This window comes from Mesoplodon mirus, assembly GCF_964341445.2.
Source record: "Mesoplodon mirus genome assembly, chromosome: 10".
NCBI classification, from domain to species: Eukaryota; Metazoa; Chordata; class Mammalia; order Artiodactyla; family Ziphiidae; genus Mesoplodon; species Mesoplodon mirus.
Genome location: NC_138986.1, coordinates 33,186,096 through 33,204,076, shown reverse-complemented (window position 1 = coordinate 33,204,076; position 17,981 = coordinate 33,186,096). Strand labels below are relative to the sequence as shown.

At 36.9% G+C, this 17,981-nt stretch overlaps 1 protein-coding gene across 1 annotated transcript in view; it reads left to right on the top strand.

Annotated features, from left to right (window-relative positions):
• Positions 1-17,981, top strand: part of LAMA2 (laminin subunit alpha 2) — a 610,104-nt gene that overhangs the window by 375,500 nt on the left and 216,623 nt on the right. The window contains exons 19-20 of the mRNA XM_082634259.1: positions 7,441-7,652; positions 12,518-12,624. Of these exons, the coding sequence (XP_082490385.1) occupies positions 7,441-7,652; positions 12,518-12,624 (319 nt within the window). The remainder of the gene's footprint in view (positions 1-7,440; positions 7,653-12,517; positions 12,625-17,981) is intronic.

Here is a 17,981-nt window from a genome sequence, read left to right as displayed (position 1 = left end):
GCTGTTCTGTCATACAAGGCCATTAAATCCATTTATCTAAGTGGACTTAGTCTCTGATGTATTTATACCGCTTTGCTCCATGATATGTATTTTCTGTATACATTAGACAATGGTTTCTGAACCATCTACAATTTAAAATCCTACATTTTATTTAAGAAACATTTGTTTGGCAACTACCATGTGCTGTGCATGGGGCTAGACATAGGCTATAAACAGATGTATCCTACCATCCTTGCCCTCAAGCAGCTCACATTTTTAATGGGGGTGAGAATATTTGAACATATTCTGGAGAACATTCTGGTCTGAACAATAAAATTCACCTAGGAAAGGAATACCTGACAGAAAGGATGATTTCCTGTCTAAAACCTTTATTAATCTGATCAAAAAGAAGAGAGAAACATGCATCAAATGGCATATCTTACCTCTAATTCAAGTTTTTCAGTCAAAAATAACCTTAATCCATTATTATATGGAAGATGTGATATTATATTTTTCTAGCCAGAATACAGATTAGGGTTTTACAGGAATATTTAGAGTCTATCATTTCTCTGCATTTGTAGGAGCTAAGAAGTCCATTAGATGGGTCCAAAATATTAGGAGAGATATTTTTGGGGATGTGCAGGCTGAAGTAGACCAGGGTGTGAGGGAGAATAAGGGTCAGGGAAGGAAGGAGATACGGGTTGTACTGAAAATCCTGTAATCAAAACTATTCTGTGAGTGATTGGTGTAATCAGTTATGCATATCATCTACACAAAATCAGCATTGAAAAACTGAAGCTGTGTTTTCCAAGCTATAGATGTTCTTGGAATAGAGTTCTATGATCACTTACGTTTGGGAAGCATCTATTAGCATGTGAAAGGTTCTGACCAGTCCTGGAGTGAAAAAAAATCTCTTCAATTTGTTTAACTCATCACTTTCTAATCTTACGTGACCATAAATCCCCTACTTTTATTATATAGCAAGAATGCCTCTTTCTTAAGGTGGGATTGTATTGCTATAAACTTCCCCCTTAGAACTGCTTTTGCTGCGTCCCATAGGTTTTGGGTCGTCGTGTCTCCATTGTCATTTGTTTCTAGGTATTCTTTTATTTCCTCTTTGATTTCTTCAGTGATCACTTCGTTATTGAGTAGTGTATTGTTTAGCCTCCATGTATTTGTATTTTTTACAGATCTTTTCCTGTAATTGATGTCTAGTCTCATAGCATTGTGGTCGGAAAAGATACTTGATACAATTTCAATTTTCTTAAATTTACCAAGGCTTGATTTGTGACCCAAGATATGATCTATCCTGGAGAATGTTCCATGAGCACTTGAGAAAAATGTGTATTCTGTTGTTTTTGGATGGAATGTCCTATAAATATCAATTAAGTCCATCTTGTTTAATGTATCATTTAAAGCTTGTGTTTCCTTATTTATTTTCATTTTGGATGATCTGTCCATTGGTGAAAGTGGGGTGTTAAAGTCCCCTACTATGATTGTGTTACTGTCGATTTCCCCTTTTATGGCTGTTAGTATTTGCCTTATGTATTGAGGTGCTCCTATGTTGGGTGCATAAATATTTACAATTGTTATATCTTCTACTTGGATTGATCCCTTGATCATTATATAGTGTCCTTCTTTGTCTCCTGTAACGGTTTTTGTTTTAAAGTCTATTTTGTCTAATATGAGAATTGCTACTTCAGCTTTCTTTTGATGTCCTTTTGCATGGAGTATCTTTTTCCATCCCCTCACTTTCAGTCTGTATGTGTCCCTAGGTCTGAACTTTTATTATATAGCAAGAATGCCTCTCAGACTCAGATAGATGGGAATTATAACTTTATATTTTTATCTCAGTTTAATTTCTACTTTGAGATCAAATTCTTTATATGTAGGAGCTGTGAGGGCTTGGACACATAATCTCAGTCAAGTACACTTTAAACTTACCCAGTGTTATATGTCAATTATGTTCCAGTTTTTAAAATTTCTTTTAACTTTATTTCTCTTCTCCCCACTTTCCACCTCTAGCTTTGGTTGGAACCAAAGTTCTAACAAGCTTACTGATAGTACCAAGAGCCTTGAATGCTGGAATGAGTGTGTGTGTGTGTGTGTGTGTGTGTGTGTGTGTGTGTGTGTGACTGTTTGGGGTAGTACACATATGGTAGGGCCAACCTGCTCTGAGTAATTCATCCAAATGCATTTCTGCTGACCTCTTCCTGTTTCCTGTCCTCCTGATTACCTTTCCCCTCAGGTCTAATAACTCTCCCCACTACTGTCCTACCACTTGTGGGCACACAGGACACATACTGCTGTCTTCTTTCCAAACTGGGATCCACCAGCATCCCTACTCTCATCATTTCTCCTCCATCTGCCTTTCTAACTCCATCCCGTTTCCTATTTGGGGATGAATTGCAGGAGGAGGTGCCACATTCATAGAAATGGTGACCTTTAAATCCAAAGTCCAGAAGATTCCTATGTCTCTGCTTTCCTTCCTGTCAGATCCCTTAACTCAGTCAAGCAGCACAGGTGGTCTCGCTGCTTAAATTGAGGGAATGGAGAAAAATTGTGAACAAGTGGATGGCAAAACAAGATATGACAAAATATGGACTGATAGTCTGTCACACATAGGACACTGGTTACAGTTTTCAGAAACTTTTGCTTGGGGCCAAAGCACACACACCTTGAGATAGTACTGCTTTCCTCTGACTAGGGATTGTTTTAAACAAAATGAAGAGAAGAGAACCATGGGTGAGGGAACTGGGTATTCATCATGGCACTTTGCTAAGATTCTAGGCTTTTATTATCTGGACAAGAAGAGAAAAATATAGAAAAAAAAAGGAGACAGTATTTTGAAGGGCAAAAAGGGATGAGTGCCGGAGCATCAGTGAAATTAAAAAGAACATGGAGAAAAAAAAGTGAGCTAAATGCTGATGACATCTGCTCTACTGGATACTAAGCTACTTTCTGAATAAGTTTGTAGCCTCAGCAACATATCACACTACATGGAGACAGACATTTTAATAGACTGTGACAAGTTCATCCAATGAGATCCATAGGACCACAAGAAACTTAATGAACTATGTGGACCCCTTAAACCCTGTTCCCTCCTGAGCTGGGCAGTTTTTTATGTCCTCCCTAAGTAAGGAGAGAGGAGTCAAAGTTAACTTTAATTTCTCAATTGCCACTGAGAATGCAAAAGGTATTTGAATTCAGTTGCTTAGTATTTGGAAAAGTTACCTACAGTTTTATCCACATGATTTATATTCAGTGTCAGAGAAGCCCTCCCTTTTTTTTTAATTTCAATTCCAAAATCCAATTTAGATATTCTCTGCTTCAGAAACGTCTTGACTCTGAACCAAGTCTAATTGTCATCTGATCACTATGCTGGTGAGAATTTCTACTCATGGCTGAGTCTCCTTGATCCCTGAGTCCTGTATGCAGAGCATGGGGTTACAGAAATTAGAGACAAGAGACAGTTATGCTTACTCGGTAGTGCCATTAGGAAAATTGTGACTGGAAGTGAGGTTTCAAAAGGCTGCTCATTTGCAGTTGTTCAGTGCGTACACTGCACAAAAGTACTCACCCAAGGGGGAGACTGGGGGCTCGAATCCAGTGTGCCCTCTTCTTGCCAATACACTAGCTGTGCTGTGCTTGGGCGCCCAGCCATGTCTACTGTCTTCTGTTCATTTTTCTGTATCTGCCCAGAGAGAATCTTTTTTTTTAATTTGCCGAAAGCACCATATAAGCAGGCACACTTCTTCAGTCTTCAGCTGACTCAGTCAAGTGGGAGGTAGTAAGAATACAGTGCAGTTCCACAACCATTCCCATTTAAACTCCAGCCACCCTCCCCTGTGCCTTTGCCAATACTGCTTCCTCTGCCTGGAAGACTGCAGCCCTTCCCCCACCTCTGTCTGAGACCAACTCTGCTACGCCCTTAAAATTCAGCCTGTCATCCTGAAAGGGTCCTTGATGAATCCTAGTTCGAGTTGGTTGCCCTTTTCTATACTTCTTTAACAGTATTTGCATATCTCTAATAGTTCACTGCTACATTTTTAACTATAGATGACCCTAGAAAAACATGGGAGTTAGAGGCACCGACCCCTGTGCGGTTGAAAACTGTATAACTTTAGAGTTGGCCCTCTGTGTCCGCAGTGTGGTATCCGCACATTAAACCAACCTCGGACCACGTAGTACTATAGTACTTATTGACAAAAATCTGTGTAGAAGTGGACTCACGCAGTTCAAACCCATGTTGTTCAAGGTTTAACTCTATATCTTTCTTCTCCATGGACTGTAGTATAAAGGCTGTTCCTTATTTATATTAGTATCATGTGCAAGTGCTCAGTAGATGTTTAAGGAAGAGTGGAAGGGGAAAAAAAGCAAGAGCTTTTCTAACTTGCTTAGACTGAAGCATTGTTTTCAGTCTATAGATAGGAAGAACGTAGACCAAAGATTTTAGCCAAAAGTTGTTGAAAAATGATGGACCAGAATGAAATAGAGAAAAGTCTCACCAATTTCCTTTCTTCTTTTCATTATTGTTTCTCTCCACTGCCATTTCCTCTCTCTCTCTCCCTCCCTCCCTCCCTCCCTCCCTCTCGCTCTCTCGCTCTTGCTCTCACTTAGATAGATAGATAGACAGACATAGATATATATAGATATAGATATAGATATATACCTTCCTTTAATATTGCTCCTAAGTCATAACTGCATGTGTTATCTATATTTAAACAATCTCTTTCTAAATATTGCAATTCGATTTGATAAAAAGTTAGCAAATGTGCAAAGGAGCAGGGACTTTGTCACGTTAAGGTCCATCTCTAGCAAAAAAAAAAAATCCAATTAACTCTCTGTTTACAAATGTCTTCCTTCTGCCTTTCATATGAAAATGAGAGGACTTTAGATTTCAACTAACAATTTGTTTTGGTAGAGTGAAAGCCTGAGAAGCTGGAAAGGTCTAAAGGACTGTGATTTACACTAATGTTAATTAGATGAATCCAACTTGATCAGACTATAAAACACTATTATTAATTCAAGTTATATGATTAGCGTTATTGTATTCACTGACCCTAGAATTACCTTTTAATTTCTATTGATGGGACTTCCCTGGTGGTCCAGCGGTAAAGAATCCGCCTTATAATGCAGGCGATGGGGATTCGCTCCCTGGTCAGGGAACCAAGATCCCACATGCCGCAGGGCAACTAAGCCCGCGTGCCACAACTACTGAGCTTGAGAGCCTCAGCTAGAGCCCCTGTGCCACAAACTGCAGAGCCCACGCGCTCTGGAGCCTGTGCGCCACAACTAGAGAAGACAAAACCTGCACGCCACAACTAGAGAGAAACCCGCGCACCACAACAAAGAGCCCGCATGCCTCAGTGAAGATCCCGTGTACCGCAACTAAGACCCGATGCAGCCAAAAATTAAAAATATATAAATAATAAATTAATTTAATTTCTATTGAAACATTTCTGTAAGTCTCTAGGAATACTGTTCTATGTATAGAAACACACACACCTGCACACCCCTAATAAAATCTGAATGCTTACTTTCAGTAAAGTGCCGTATGAATGATGTATCATATATATTCATTAAGTCTCCTTACATGTCCTACAACAAAAAGTAAAAGACAGATGCCTCTTCAGTTATTCTATTTAACTGTAATTATTTTCTCATGGATTGAGTTGGTTTTTTAAATTGTTGTGGGAGAATTTGGGACTTAATTGGTATCTACATTAAAAAAAAATACCAGATCTTGTTATATAATGCCATCTCTCCTGAGGGCAGTAAGTCATTTTAAGGAAAGGGAGCTGAAAATAATGGGGGTTTCTTATCTGTGATAATGATCATTGTATGTTGTTATTCTGGTGGAGCAAAGTCACTTTCTTAATGGTAAACAAAATGAGATGTGAATATATGTGGATGTGATCATGAGCTCTGAATATCAAGTAAGGCAAGAAGAATCGGATTAAAATTCAAAAGGATTTTCTTCTTATCTTTATTGACTACCACTCCTGAAGGGATTGTGGGGGAATTTTATGCACTAAAATATTAGTTCATTTTTACAACAGAGAATTAATAATTAATATTTGTGGGTGGCAGTATTCTTCCAAGCAATATTTATACAGTGACTTTCACAATTTATAAAAGATTTTGTTAAAATTAAAACTAGTAATCTCATTAAAAATTATGATAAAAGGTTAATTCTACAAGATTATTATGGCACCTATAAATGTTCTAGAAAACTTAGACTAATCAATGTATCTTACCAAATTAATGACTTTGCCCCACAATCATGATATTATTAAAGTATCCTTATATGATGCACTGTATTTAAACCATTTCTCTTTCTAGAGTAGAGAGCATTTTTCTCTATGTATCTGTAAGTAGATGAGCATAAACATAGTGTACTTTTGAGATATATTCCCCTTCATTTTTGACCCTTGCTGTAAAAGACTTTCTATTTTGCTAAGATGGCACAGAAAACAGAGCTAGCCTGACCATAAGACTTCAGATGTACTGTTTTATTTCTCCTTTGGCAAGTGGAGTTTTTAATATGAAGCATAAGCAAATGTAACTGAAAGAGAAGACAGAGTAGAATATAAATAAGTACTTCCTATAAAGGTGTATCTGTGCATCTGTAACATTAAGTTGCATTGTAAAACATAACGGTGTGGTTAAAGGGAAATTTGATACTATGATTGAAAAAATTCTCTCCCATGCCTCATAAATAAATGAACTTTTGTTTTTCCAATAATATGTACAATAGTGTTTAGTCCTTTAAAAAAAAAAAAAGAACTGGAGTTTGCTAATAAGAGTTCTGGGCACCATTAAGCCTCGCCTTATGTCATGTTACCATAATATGCAGCAGGCCTGTTACTCAGTAAAGACTCTTCAGTGGAAACCTGCCTCCATATGGATGTGCAAATGTATAAAAGCCTATTAGTCAGGCAGACATACGGCCCTCACGCAAATGATGAGGCTCTTTCGATTTTCTATTTAATAAACTCTGAATTCTCACTACTGAGTTGCCTTGTGAGCCTGCTTCCCCACAACAAGCCCTTGCTGCAGCAACAGAAACGTATGAACCTTACATATGTGTACAGGAAACAACCAGCTGCGTACATATGATGTGTTGTACTGCAAAGGCTTTCCAGCATGGACCTGGATCCTGCCGCAGTGCCAGCGTCAGATTTCTTATTATGCTTTGGTCTCGTCCTCAGTGCCAGTGACAAGATTTTTTTTTCTGGCTGAAATCTAATTACTAGTGGGGCTGGCAGGATTTCATCTTGTATCTACACTGCAGTAACAGAAAAACATTCTTTTAATCACCTTGCATTTGAGAAAAGGAGCGCTTAAAGGGAAAACATATTCTGGGAGAGGGATAGAATGAAAAAATATATAAACATTGCCCCCAAAGGGTTTCATGAGTTCTCCCCAAATACTCACTGATGAAACTTTTCATCTTAGGTGTGCAGAAGGCTATTTTGGACAACCTTCTCTACCTGGAGGATCATGTCAGCCATGCCAGTGCAATGACAACCTTGACTTCTCCATCCCTGGCAGCTGTGACAGCTTGTCTGGCTCCTGTCTGATATGTAAGCCAGGTACAACAGGCCGGTACTGTGAGCTTTGTGCTGATGGATATTTTGGAGACGCAGTTGATGCAAAGAACTGTCAGCGTAAGTCCTGAACTATTGATGCCCCTGACAGAATTGATGCATTGCACCTCAAAGTAACTGATGAGTTCTTGAGTGGGGATTGGAGGGTAGCAAATTATGTGTAATACGCGTAAGATAGATAGATACACAGCCTATACACAGGGGCTGAATATTCTAATACATTTCTTTGTGCTAATAGATTAAATCCTTTCAAAACTGCTGCATTGTTGAAGTATCATTTTTCAAATGATACACAAATCTCTGTTTACACATGGGATGAAGATTTTTAAATAAGTTTCTGTCTATGACAGGAAAGAAGAATTTGAAAATTAGGTAGCCCCTCTTTATCCTTATTGTTTATTACATTTCTAACCATTTTCTTGAAATAAATTTATCACTCCGTATTATTTCATTAGTACCTGTCAGTAAGTATTAATCTGTTATGCTTTCATATGTAAACTTTACATTCTTGCATTTCTCAGTAGGTGTAAAATTCTGCCAATATTCTTACACACTGGCATTTGTAACTGTTGAGGTATTAACCTTAGGACTACTCACAGAATGCTATTTCTGTGTTTTACTTCCACAAATTAGCTATTGTAGGACTTCACCCATATTAGTCAGTACATTCCTACCCTCATCTTGATCTCCTCGGCTGTATTTTTTTGGTGTTACATAGAATCTACAAATGCTTTATATTAGTGGTAATATATTATGCAAGAGAGATCTCATTGTGGAGAATTAAATGGAATGAGCATCCGTGTTAGTCCACGTTAGTGCTGGGCACTGCCATCATCAACTTCACCTGCTGTGATAATCTTTAGGCAGAAAAGTTATGATACCAGATCAACAGTTCACTTCTGCAGACTTCGTTATCTAAGAAGGGACTCTTCCAATCACTCAGTTGGGTCCCAGGACCTGCAACAATACAGAAACCACTGGAAATGTGCCTGTTAGTATCTCTGCTGTAAACACCAAAGACCTGCTAGCGTCCCCCATTTCAATAAGAAATGTGTCTTTCTCCTCACAGGTTTGGAAGATAAGTGCCAGCTTTTTGTCATTTAAAAATGACAATTTATTGAATCAAAAACAAACTACTCTCTGGAACAGTTGGTAGCTATTAATATCACGTGTAAATTGTCAGTTGTTCTTAAAGCAAAATTTCCACCAGGCTCAGCAGCACCTTTAAACACTGTGGGTTTATGGCATCTGTGTAAAATCATAAGGAACTTAAGAAATTCTCCAGTTCAAACTCATCATCTAGGATCTACACTTTCTACCTATCTGATGCTGGGCAAGACATTTGACCTCACTGAGATTCGGTTTCCTAATTTACATAAAGGGTCCTAATTTTCAATGAGGATTAAAGGATCTAGCACGTGAGAGTATCTAGTGAGCTGCCTGGGGCATGGGATACTCACACATGGTGTCTCCTTTGGTAGAGATGCTCACTAATTCTGAGGCTGTGTTACTCACTGAGTGACCTCATTTTCTATCTTCCAATAACCCCCTCTATAAAGTTGAAGAGACAGTTCCACTCTTTTTATTGTGGTAAATTCAAGGTCTGTGGCATGAAGTCTTAACACATAGAAGAATATGGTATAGAAACATTTTTGAACCATCACAAATTTTTATATCACTTGCCATGAAGTATAGACATAATTATGTTTTTAATGCTCTTTAGCATATAAAAATACCAAAACACATTTATTATCTATTTTTAACTTTTCATAGTTATAATAGCTCTTCTATGCATAGTTAGTAAAACTTTACAAAAAGAAAATTCATAATAAACTATTATTTTAGTTGCCTCTGGATCTGTTCATGAAAAGTACACCACTACTAAGAAATATATTTTGCTTTTTAAATTTATATACATATTTTTGTGTCATACATTTCATTTAAAAATGCCACTTAAAAATTCTATATTGCTTTTTTTTTTTTTTTTTTTGCGGTACGCGGGCCTCTCACTGTTGTGGCCTCTCCCGTTGCGGAGCACAGGCTCCAGACACACAGGCTCAGCAGCCATGGCTCACGGGCCCAGCCGCTCCGCGGCATGTGGGATCCTCCCGGACCGGGGCACGAACCCGTGTCCCCTGCAATGGCAGGCAGACTCTCAACCACTGCGCCACCAGGGAAGCCCTGCTTTTGTTATTTTTAAGATGACTTTTTAGTAAATTTAATCTTGTATTCCCCACTCTAAGAAAAAGTGGCTTTTAATTTATAAATTATTTGAGATTTTTTAAATCGATGTATCATATATATATATATATATATGAAATATATAAAGAAATTTAAAGTATATATAACAATTCTAGTAGCCAAATGAAATGGATATTAAAAGAAAATATTTTCTTCAACCTCTTCTCACACGCCAGCTATAGACTATCCGTAGGCTATTACCTGAGTAAGATAACTGGCTGGGACCAGTTTTTAAATGGCCACCCAACAAGTATCAAGTTAGCAGACACTGAAGACCAAACTATTGGAAGAAAAATCAAGCAGTTTTTAGGAAAGCAGTAAAACTAAGTAGTGCTTCCAGCCCCGTGAACAGAAAAATAGTGCAGGCTGATGGAGTAGCTATTTATAATATATTTATAAATTGTGCTCAAATCAAAGTATTCAGAGACATGAAATATTGTACAAAATTTACAAAAACCATCTATAAATAGTCTAAATTCCCATGTCATCTCCCCCTCACATTTTTATTCTGGTATCAATGCAATTATATGTACCATTAAAAATACACTTGTAGAGTACAGAGTGAACCATTAATTACTGTTCTATTTGTGAAAAAGCTTCTTAATTTTTAGACTGATTTATTATATGTTTCAGAATAACATCAGACAACTTTGTAACATAAAAATGACAAAAGGTTACTTAAACCAAATACATTTTCTATCTTTGGAGATAGTATATAATATATACTATCATAGTGATAAGGTTTATAGTATATAAACTGAGGATAGTATATATCTTCCTCAGTGTAAAAATTATAATACTGTACTCCTAATACACTTGAAAAAGTTATTTTTATCTTATATACATTTTATTGAATATGTTTGACATATAACATTGTGTAAATTTAAGGTGTACAATGTGTTACTTTAATAAATTTATATATTGTAACATGGTTGTCATTGTAGCAATATTTATCCTGTTACATAATTTGTAGTACAATATTGTTGTCTATATTCATTATACTGTGCATTAGATCACTATAGCTTATTAACTACTTGTTGCAATTTTTTACCCTTAAACAGCAATAATTTTATCCCCCCATTCTCCATCCTATAGTAAAGATTATTTTACTCTGTTTTTTTTAATGAGTTTGACTTATTTAGATTCCACATATAAGTGATATCATACAGTACTTGTCTTTTTTTTATTTTTATTTTTGGCTGTTTTGGGTCTTCGTTTCTGTGCGAGGGCTTCCTCTAGTTGCGGCAAGCGGGGGCCACTCTTCATCGCAGTGCACAGGCCTCTCACTATCGTTGCCTCTCTTGTTGTGGAGCACAGGCTCCAGATGCACAGGCTCAGTAGTTGTGGCTCACGAGCCTAGTTGCTCTGTGGCATGTAGGATCTTCCCAGACCAGGGCTCGAACCCGTGTCCCCTGCATTAGCAGGCAGATTCTCAACCACTGCACCACCAGGGAAGCCCAGAACTTGTCTTTCTATATCTGACTTATCTCACTTAGCATAGTGTGCTCAAGGTCCATCCAAATGGCAGGATACCCTCCTTCCTCATGGCTGAGTAATATTCCATCATGTATATACATTACATCTTTTTATCCATTCACCCACTGATGGGCAGTTAGGATGTTTCCATATCTTGGCTATTGTGAATAATGCTGCAGTAAACATGGGAGTGCATGTATCTCTTCAAAACACTGTTTTCATTTACTTTGGGTATATATCCAGAAATGGGATTGCTGGATTGTATGGTGGATATGTTTTTAACATTTTGAGGAAATTCCATATTGTTTTCCATAGTGGTTGGACCAGTTTACACTCCCACCAACAGTGTGTAAGGGTTCCCTTTTCATCACATTCCCACCACCACTTGTTGTCTCTTGTCTTCTTGATGGCAGCCATTTTAACATGTGTGAGGTGATAGCTCATTGTGGTTTTGATTTGCATTTCCCTGATGATTAGTGATGTTGAGCTTCTTTTCATGTGCCTGTTGGCCACTTTGATATCCTCTTTAGAAAAATGTCTACTTGGTTCTACGGTCTTACATACTTTTCTAATCTTAAAGGTATGTATATATTTCCCCTCAAGCTCATTTTTTGAGCTTAACACGAAAACTGGCATATTGTAAATAATCATTAAATTGGAAAAAATAATTAATTTTGCTTCATTAATTGTAGAATTAATATGCCATGGGTGCTATTAATTTTGATAATTTCTCAAAATTATTTCAGCTCTAGAGTCAGTATGCATTACTTATATTGAGATTATATTTTAGATGCTACCCCAGTGTATCTATGAAGAAGCAAAACAGCTGGAGGACTGATGGAAAGAACATTTTACCTGAAGTCAACTGTATCACCTACTAATCACGTGGCATTGTTTGAGTTATGGCTACGTGGAAATTCAGTGTCTTCATTCTCAGAATTTGAATAGTAATGGTGACATTAGTATTTTCACAGCATATGAATGTGCCAGGAACTGTGCTGTTGCTTTACATAAATATCTCTACAGCTTATAGAGTGGATGTAAACATCAAATAATATAATGCTTAGCAGAACCCCTAGCAATCAGAAAACATTCTATTCTAAAACTTCGTGGCCAGTGTTACCACCTGGGGGATATTACTATTTAACAAACCTATTAAGACTATTAGAACATTTTTTCCCAATCACAGATCTCTCTTCTCTTTGCAGCTTGCCACTGTAATGCCAATGGCTCCTTCTCTGAGGTTTGCCATGCTCAGACGGGACAGTGTGAATGCAAACCTAACGTGCAGGGGCGGCAGTGTGATGAATGTAAGGTAAGAAGTAGGAGCTGACCATGATTACTTCTTCCTTCAAACTTCTCATTGGCTTTCACTGACCTACTCCTGAGCATATTGAAAGACAAGTTCAGGAATATCTCATTGTACATATAAAATTACTGTGATCATTGAAATGTTTTTTTCAAAATAGAACAAAATTTACCATACACTAGCATTTGACCCTCAACCTACATTTCCTTGGTAGTGAATTTGTGTAATATTTACTGGAATTCAGTTGCTTCTGAAACAACATACAAATTTAATCCCAGTCTATGGCGAGTCATGTATTCTTTCTTTTGCTTTTATGTTTTTGGCATTAAAAAAAAGTGTCACACCCTTTGCTTTTATCAAACACTTTGTACTAGTTCCATCAATTAAAAGTTCCAGTGAGCACTCTACTCAACAAAAGTTTTCAGTAGAGAAGTAAATCAAAATATTTTTTAGATACCATTTTGCTAAAATGAAACAAAAATCAAAATATGTTGCCCTCTGTTCCTGCACGTATTGCCCTGCCTTCAGTATGGTGAGCACCTGAGATTCCTCCATAAGAGGACATGGATTTGCACTATCTCTTTCACATATATATGTAATTTTTTGGTGATAAACACTGTTAAGCAGAACCAAGCATTTCTCCGGTGTCAAACCGGCCGTCTGTAGGAAGTTTGGAAATATCATTTGCCTCTATCTCTTGAATAACATGATATGCTCTTTTTTTGTTGTTTTTCTTTTATTTTTCTGTTGGCTTTTAAAGCCCACTATGTGGTGGGACCCAGAGAAGCGATTCTGTGTGTCCTGTGGCTGCAATCCCATTGGCTCTGTGACACCACAGTGTGATATCATAGGAAGATGTGTCTGTAAATCAGGCTTCATAGGGAAACGATGCAACCTCAGCAGGCAGGTGCACCGACAGAAGGAGCAGCCACAGAGAGCGCAGCCAGTGCTGGGGTCTCCCCAGAGGTGGGCTGTCAGCAGCTCCAGCGGATGTCCTCGGGGAGCCTATCGGCCCCCAGCTCCGGTAATCCCAGAGGCACTGCATGGCTCGTGCCTCAGCATGTTGTGTTCCATGTGCTGCTGCTGATCTGCTCTGGTGCCATTTTACCAAATAACTGTTGCTAAGTGTGCAAATTGCAAATGCGAAAACTAGACAATTCCTGATTGAAATCTTGTCTTTTAAAAATAGCTATCAATATCTTTTTTAAAGCCTATTCAAGTTCATATGTTCATAAAAGTTTCAATTGATCATGGATATGTAGAAAACAAAGGAAAATTGATCAGTAGGAACCTATAGTCTTAGAAGGGGAAGGAACCTCGGGCATCATTTGGAGCAAATGAAGGGAACACACGAATGAATAAATGAAGGGAAATCTTGCAAAGAAAGTGAGATCTAGCCAAGAAAATCTAGCCCATTGATCTGACATTTGGCTGACCTTTCATCATAATTAATGATTTTGTTACATTTCCACATTACAATTTTGTTCACATATACAACAAACACAAGAAATGCACTTTCACACACTATAAATGTACAGCATACATAAAGTAAGTTAGCATGTCTTCTACTACAAAAGTTTGGTCCCCCTTCTCACAAGGCAAAACAAAACAAATGTTGGGAGGAACGAAGTTAGGCAGGGAGAGGGAAGAATAGGTCCAAGGCCACGTTGCAAAATACCAGGAAACAGGACTTGCCAGTGTAGAATCAGAGCTCAGGAGAACTAAGGGTAGGGGATAGAAAAAGGAGATGGAGAAGGAGGAGGGGGGAGGAGAAGGAGGAAGGCCGGGAGGAAGAAGAACAAATTTATGATTTTATTTCTTTATTGACATTTTTAAAAAACTACTTTTGATATCAGACTGCCTCAGATCAAATCCTAACTCCAACACTGCCTGTAAACTGTAAAAGAGTCTCTTAAATCTTTCTGTAATTCAGCTTTTTCACCTATAGTAGGACCTACTTCATAGAGTTTGTGTTGGCTCAGATCCTCCATGGAGCAAATGCCAGGAGATTTACTGAGGGAAACTCCAGTGAAGGATGATGGAAGAGAGAGCAGTATGCAGGGAGCCTTCTACTGAAATGCAGGTCTGACCATGTGAAAGGAGGGAGGGAAAGAAATATTGAGTAGGAAAGTCTCATTGGGTGCATTCTGCCCAAATCTCAAATTCTTAGCCTGGCCAGTAGGGAGTGCCCCAGCAAAATTTGCCCACTGGAGGAATCTTGGATTGGGCAGGAAGATTCTAGTACTTCAGTGCACCAGTCATTGACTTGGAGAAGTGTGACTTGCTGTGAGCTTCTCCACTAGATCCAAGAGTGGAAGCTGGGGCTTGTCGATCGGTGACACTCCCACTGCAGGCTCTCTTGAAGGGAGATCTATCCAGGCCCCTCCCTGGCTGTTTCCATGTGTCATGAGAAGAGTGCATAAGACACACATCTGAAGAGTTCTCAGTAAATGTTAGGTATTATTACTGTTATTATTACTATTGTTATTAAATGAAGAAATCTTTAAAAGAGATTATGTTTTTCCGAAATAAATGCATACATTTAAAGTGAAAGAAAAGGACAATAACTGATCAGTATGTCTCCAAAATATAAATTTAGCAGAATTTTAACCCTGATACATGCCCTTTTCCTACATATCCTACAGCACTGACGTATGATAGAGTGGTGTTTTGTCCTGAGACCATTTTTCCTTTGAGGCAGTATGTGTGAGAGTTAAGAGCACAGACTCTGAAGCCAGTCTGGTTGATTTGGCTGACTCCATAATTGGTTAGCTGGTAACCAAATTACTTGATCTTTCTATGCCTCAGTTTCACCACTCTGTAAAAAGTTGATGCTAATAACTATCTTCCAGGATTGCCTTGAGAGTTTGAATGAATTCATATTTTTTTTTAAATTATTGATTTATTTATGGCTGAGTTGGGTCTTTGTTTCTGTGCGAAGGCTTTCTCTAGTTGTGGCAAGCGGGGGCCACTCTTCATTGCGGTGCACAGGCCTCTCACTATTGCGGCCTCTCTTGTTGCGGAGCACAGGCTCCAGACACACAGGCTCAGTAATTGTGGCTCACGGGCCTAGTTGCTCCACGGCATGTGGGATCTTCCCAGACCAGGGCTCGAACCCGTGTCCCCTGCATTGGCAGGCAGATTCTCAACCACTGCGCCACCAGGGAAGCCCTGAATTCATATTTTTAAAGGGCTTTAGAACAGTGCTTGGCACATAGCAAGCACAATACGTAAGTGATAGTTTTTATTATTACCCCAAATGAGAATAATTTATGGGAGCTCATCAAACTCCCCGCTGAGACTGGGCAGGCACTTTCTTCCATATATGTTTTACCTCATTAATCTCAATTACTGACTACGAATATTTGTTCCTTAAAGTTGTTTACTACAAGGTTTTCCCTGGTCTGTGAAATAAATTTTTGATCACCAATTTATTAAAATTTTATTACTGAAATTTGGTAGTATTTGTTTTGGTATAACCTAGGCTTTAAAATTACATTAGTTAAATATTAGAAAAGTATGATAGGGACATTACTTCTGATATATTTCTTCATACAATCAACTTTGGAATTTTTAAAATAACTAATGATTTGAAAGTTTATTTAATATTTTATTGATTTATCCATTAAAGATAGATAGATAGATATGCTAAGTAAAACAAACTTAGGAAATAAAGATGAATGTAAAGTACTATCTCTACAATTCACATTCTAAGTCAAGAAAATTTAGGAAATAAGGACAAATGCGAAGTACAACTTTTTAAAAATTTTAATATGTAATGTTCTAGTCTTTTATTTCTATGTATATATGTTTCTATTAGTGTGTGTCTGAATGGTATGTGTATCTTTATGGATATGTAATTAGAATTATAGTGTGTATATAATTTTGTATTCTGCTTTTTAAAATTTTACTTAATGCTACATTCTACATATATTCATATCATTAAAACTGCTTCAAAACAGGATTTTAATGATTGGATATATTTCATGACATGAATATATCACAATTTAATTTATTCAACTTTTTCTCTAATGTTGAACATTTAAGTGCCTCTACAGTTACTCACTATGATAAATAATATTGTAATGGACATGCTTGTACTTTAACCATTTTCTTAATTTCTGATTACATATTAGAAGGATACATTGAATTGCTTTTTATGAATAAAAATAGTATATGTTTTCATTTTTTCTTATAACTGAATTTAACTTCAAAATCAAGTGTTAGGTCATTTGTTAGTAGTGATGCATACTTCCTTCTTTAATTATATAGTGAAAGCTGAAATAGAACTAGAAATAAAAATAAAGTCAGCAGGAAATATAAAGATTAAAATGATTATCAAACATAACCCATTTTAGATTTAAAAAACAAAACTATTCTTAGCAACGGTCATTTTAAGAGACTAATTTTCAGTGTGATTTTGTTTTCTAGGACTTATTTTTAATATTGTTAATAATGGCAAAAATACATAATAAGTCTTCTTCATTTCTCTTTGGGTGGCTCACATTAAAGAGCAAGATTTATCTTTTCCAAGAAGTAATTATTAACTCTAATTTTCCAAAATAGGAATTAGTTTTACAAAGAAGTAATTACTGAGACTAATTTTCCAGATAAAAATATCATAATAATGTGACAAACTTCTATTTAAAGGAAAGTCCTGACATACTTTAAATAGGATATGTGCTTTTCATTTTTCTGGTAGGAGTGATTTTTAATCCATCAGCATTTTCTAACATAGTCACTCTAGGTATGATAACATGTATTTCCAGAAAGTCAGCCAAAGCTAGTAATGCTTGACCATGAAAGGTTATTTGTTATAAATATATAAGAGATATGCATATGAATCACTCATCAGAGGATGAAAGTTTCCCTTTTTCTACCTAATCTGGTACTTTGATATGTGATCTCACAAATCAGTTTTGATTGTTAGAATGAAACCCAACAAACTAGATACCAGTCAAACCACTTATTTTGTCAGTATAGGCATAACCTAAGAGTTATATTTATAATGTGAGCCCTATAGTGATGATTAGAAGTATTTATGGATATACGACAAAAATTACATCAAATATAAGAGAGAAAAAAAGATTTATTTTAACTTTAGGCTGCTGACCAATAATATTGAAAACATTTTTACCAAGTAAAAGGACTTAATAGATCTGAAAATAATCAATTCAGATTATTAGGAATGAAACAAGAAAAATTTTTAATTAAATAGAAATGCCACCCTTGTTTATTTCCACATTTCCATTAGAATCTTGAGAGGTGTAGGGAAACCCTGGTGAAAATATAACAGACAATAATAGTGCCCTAATTCTTCCAATAATCTCGATAGAATTTCATAGTAATTGAACTTTTCTCTT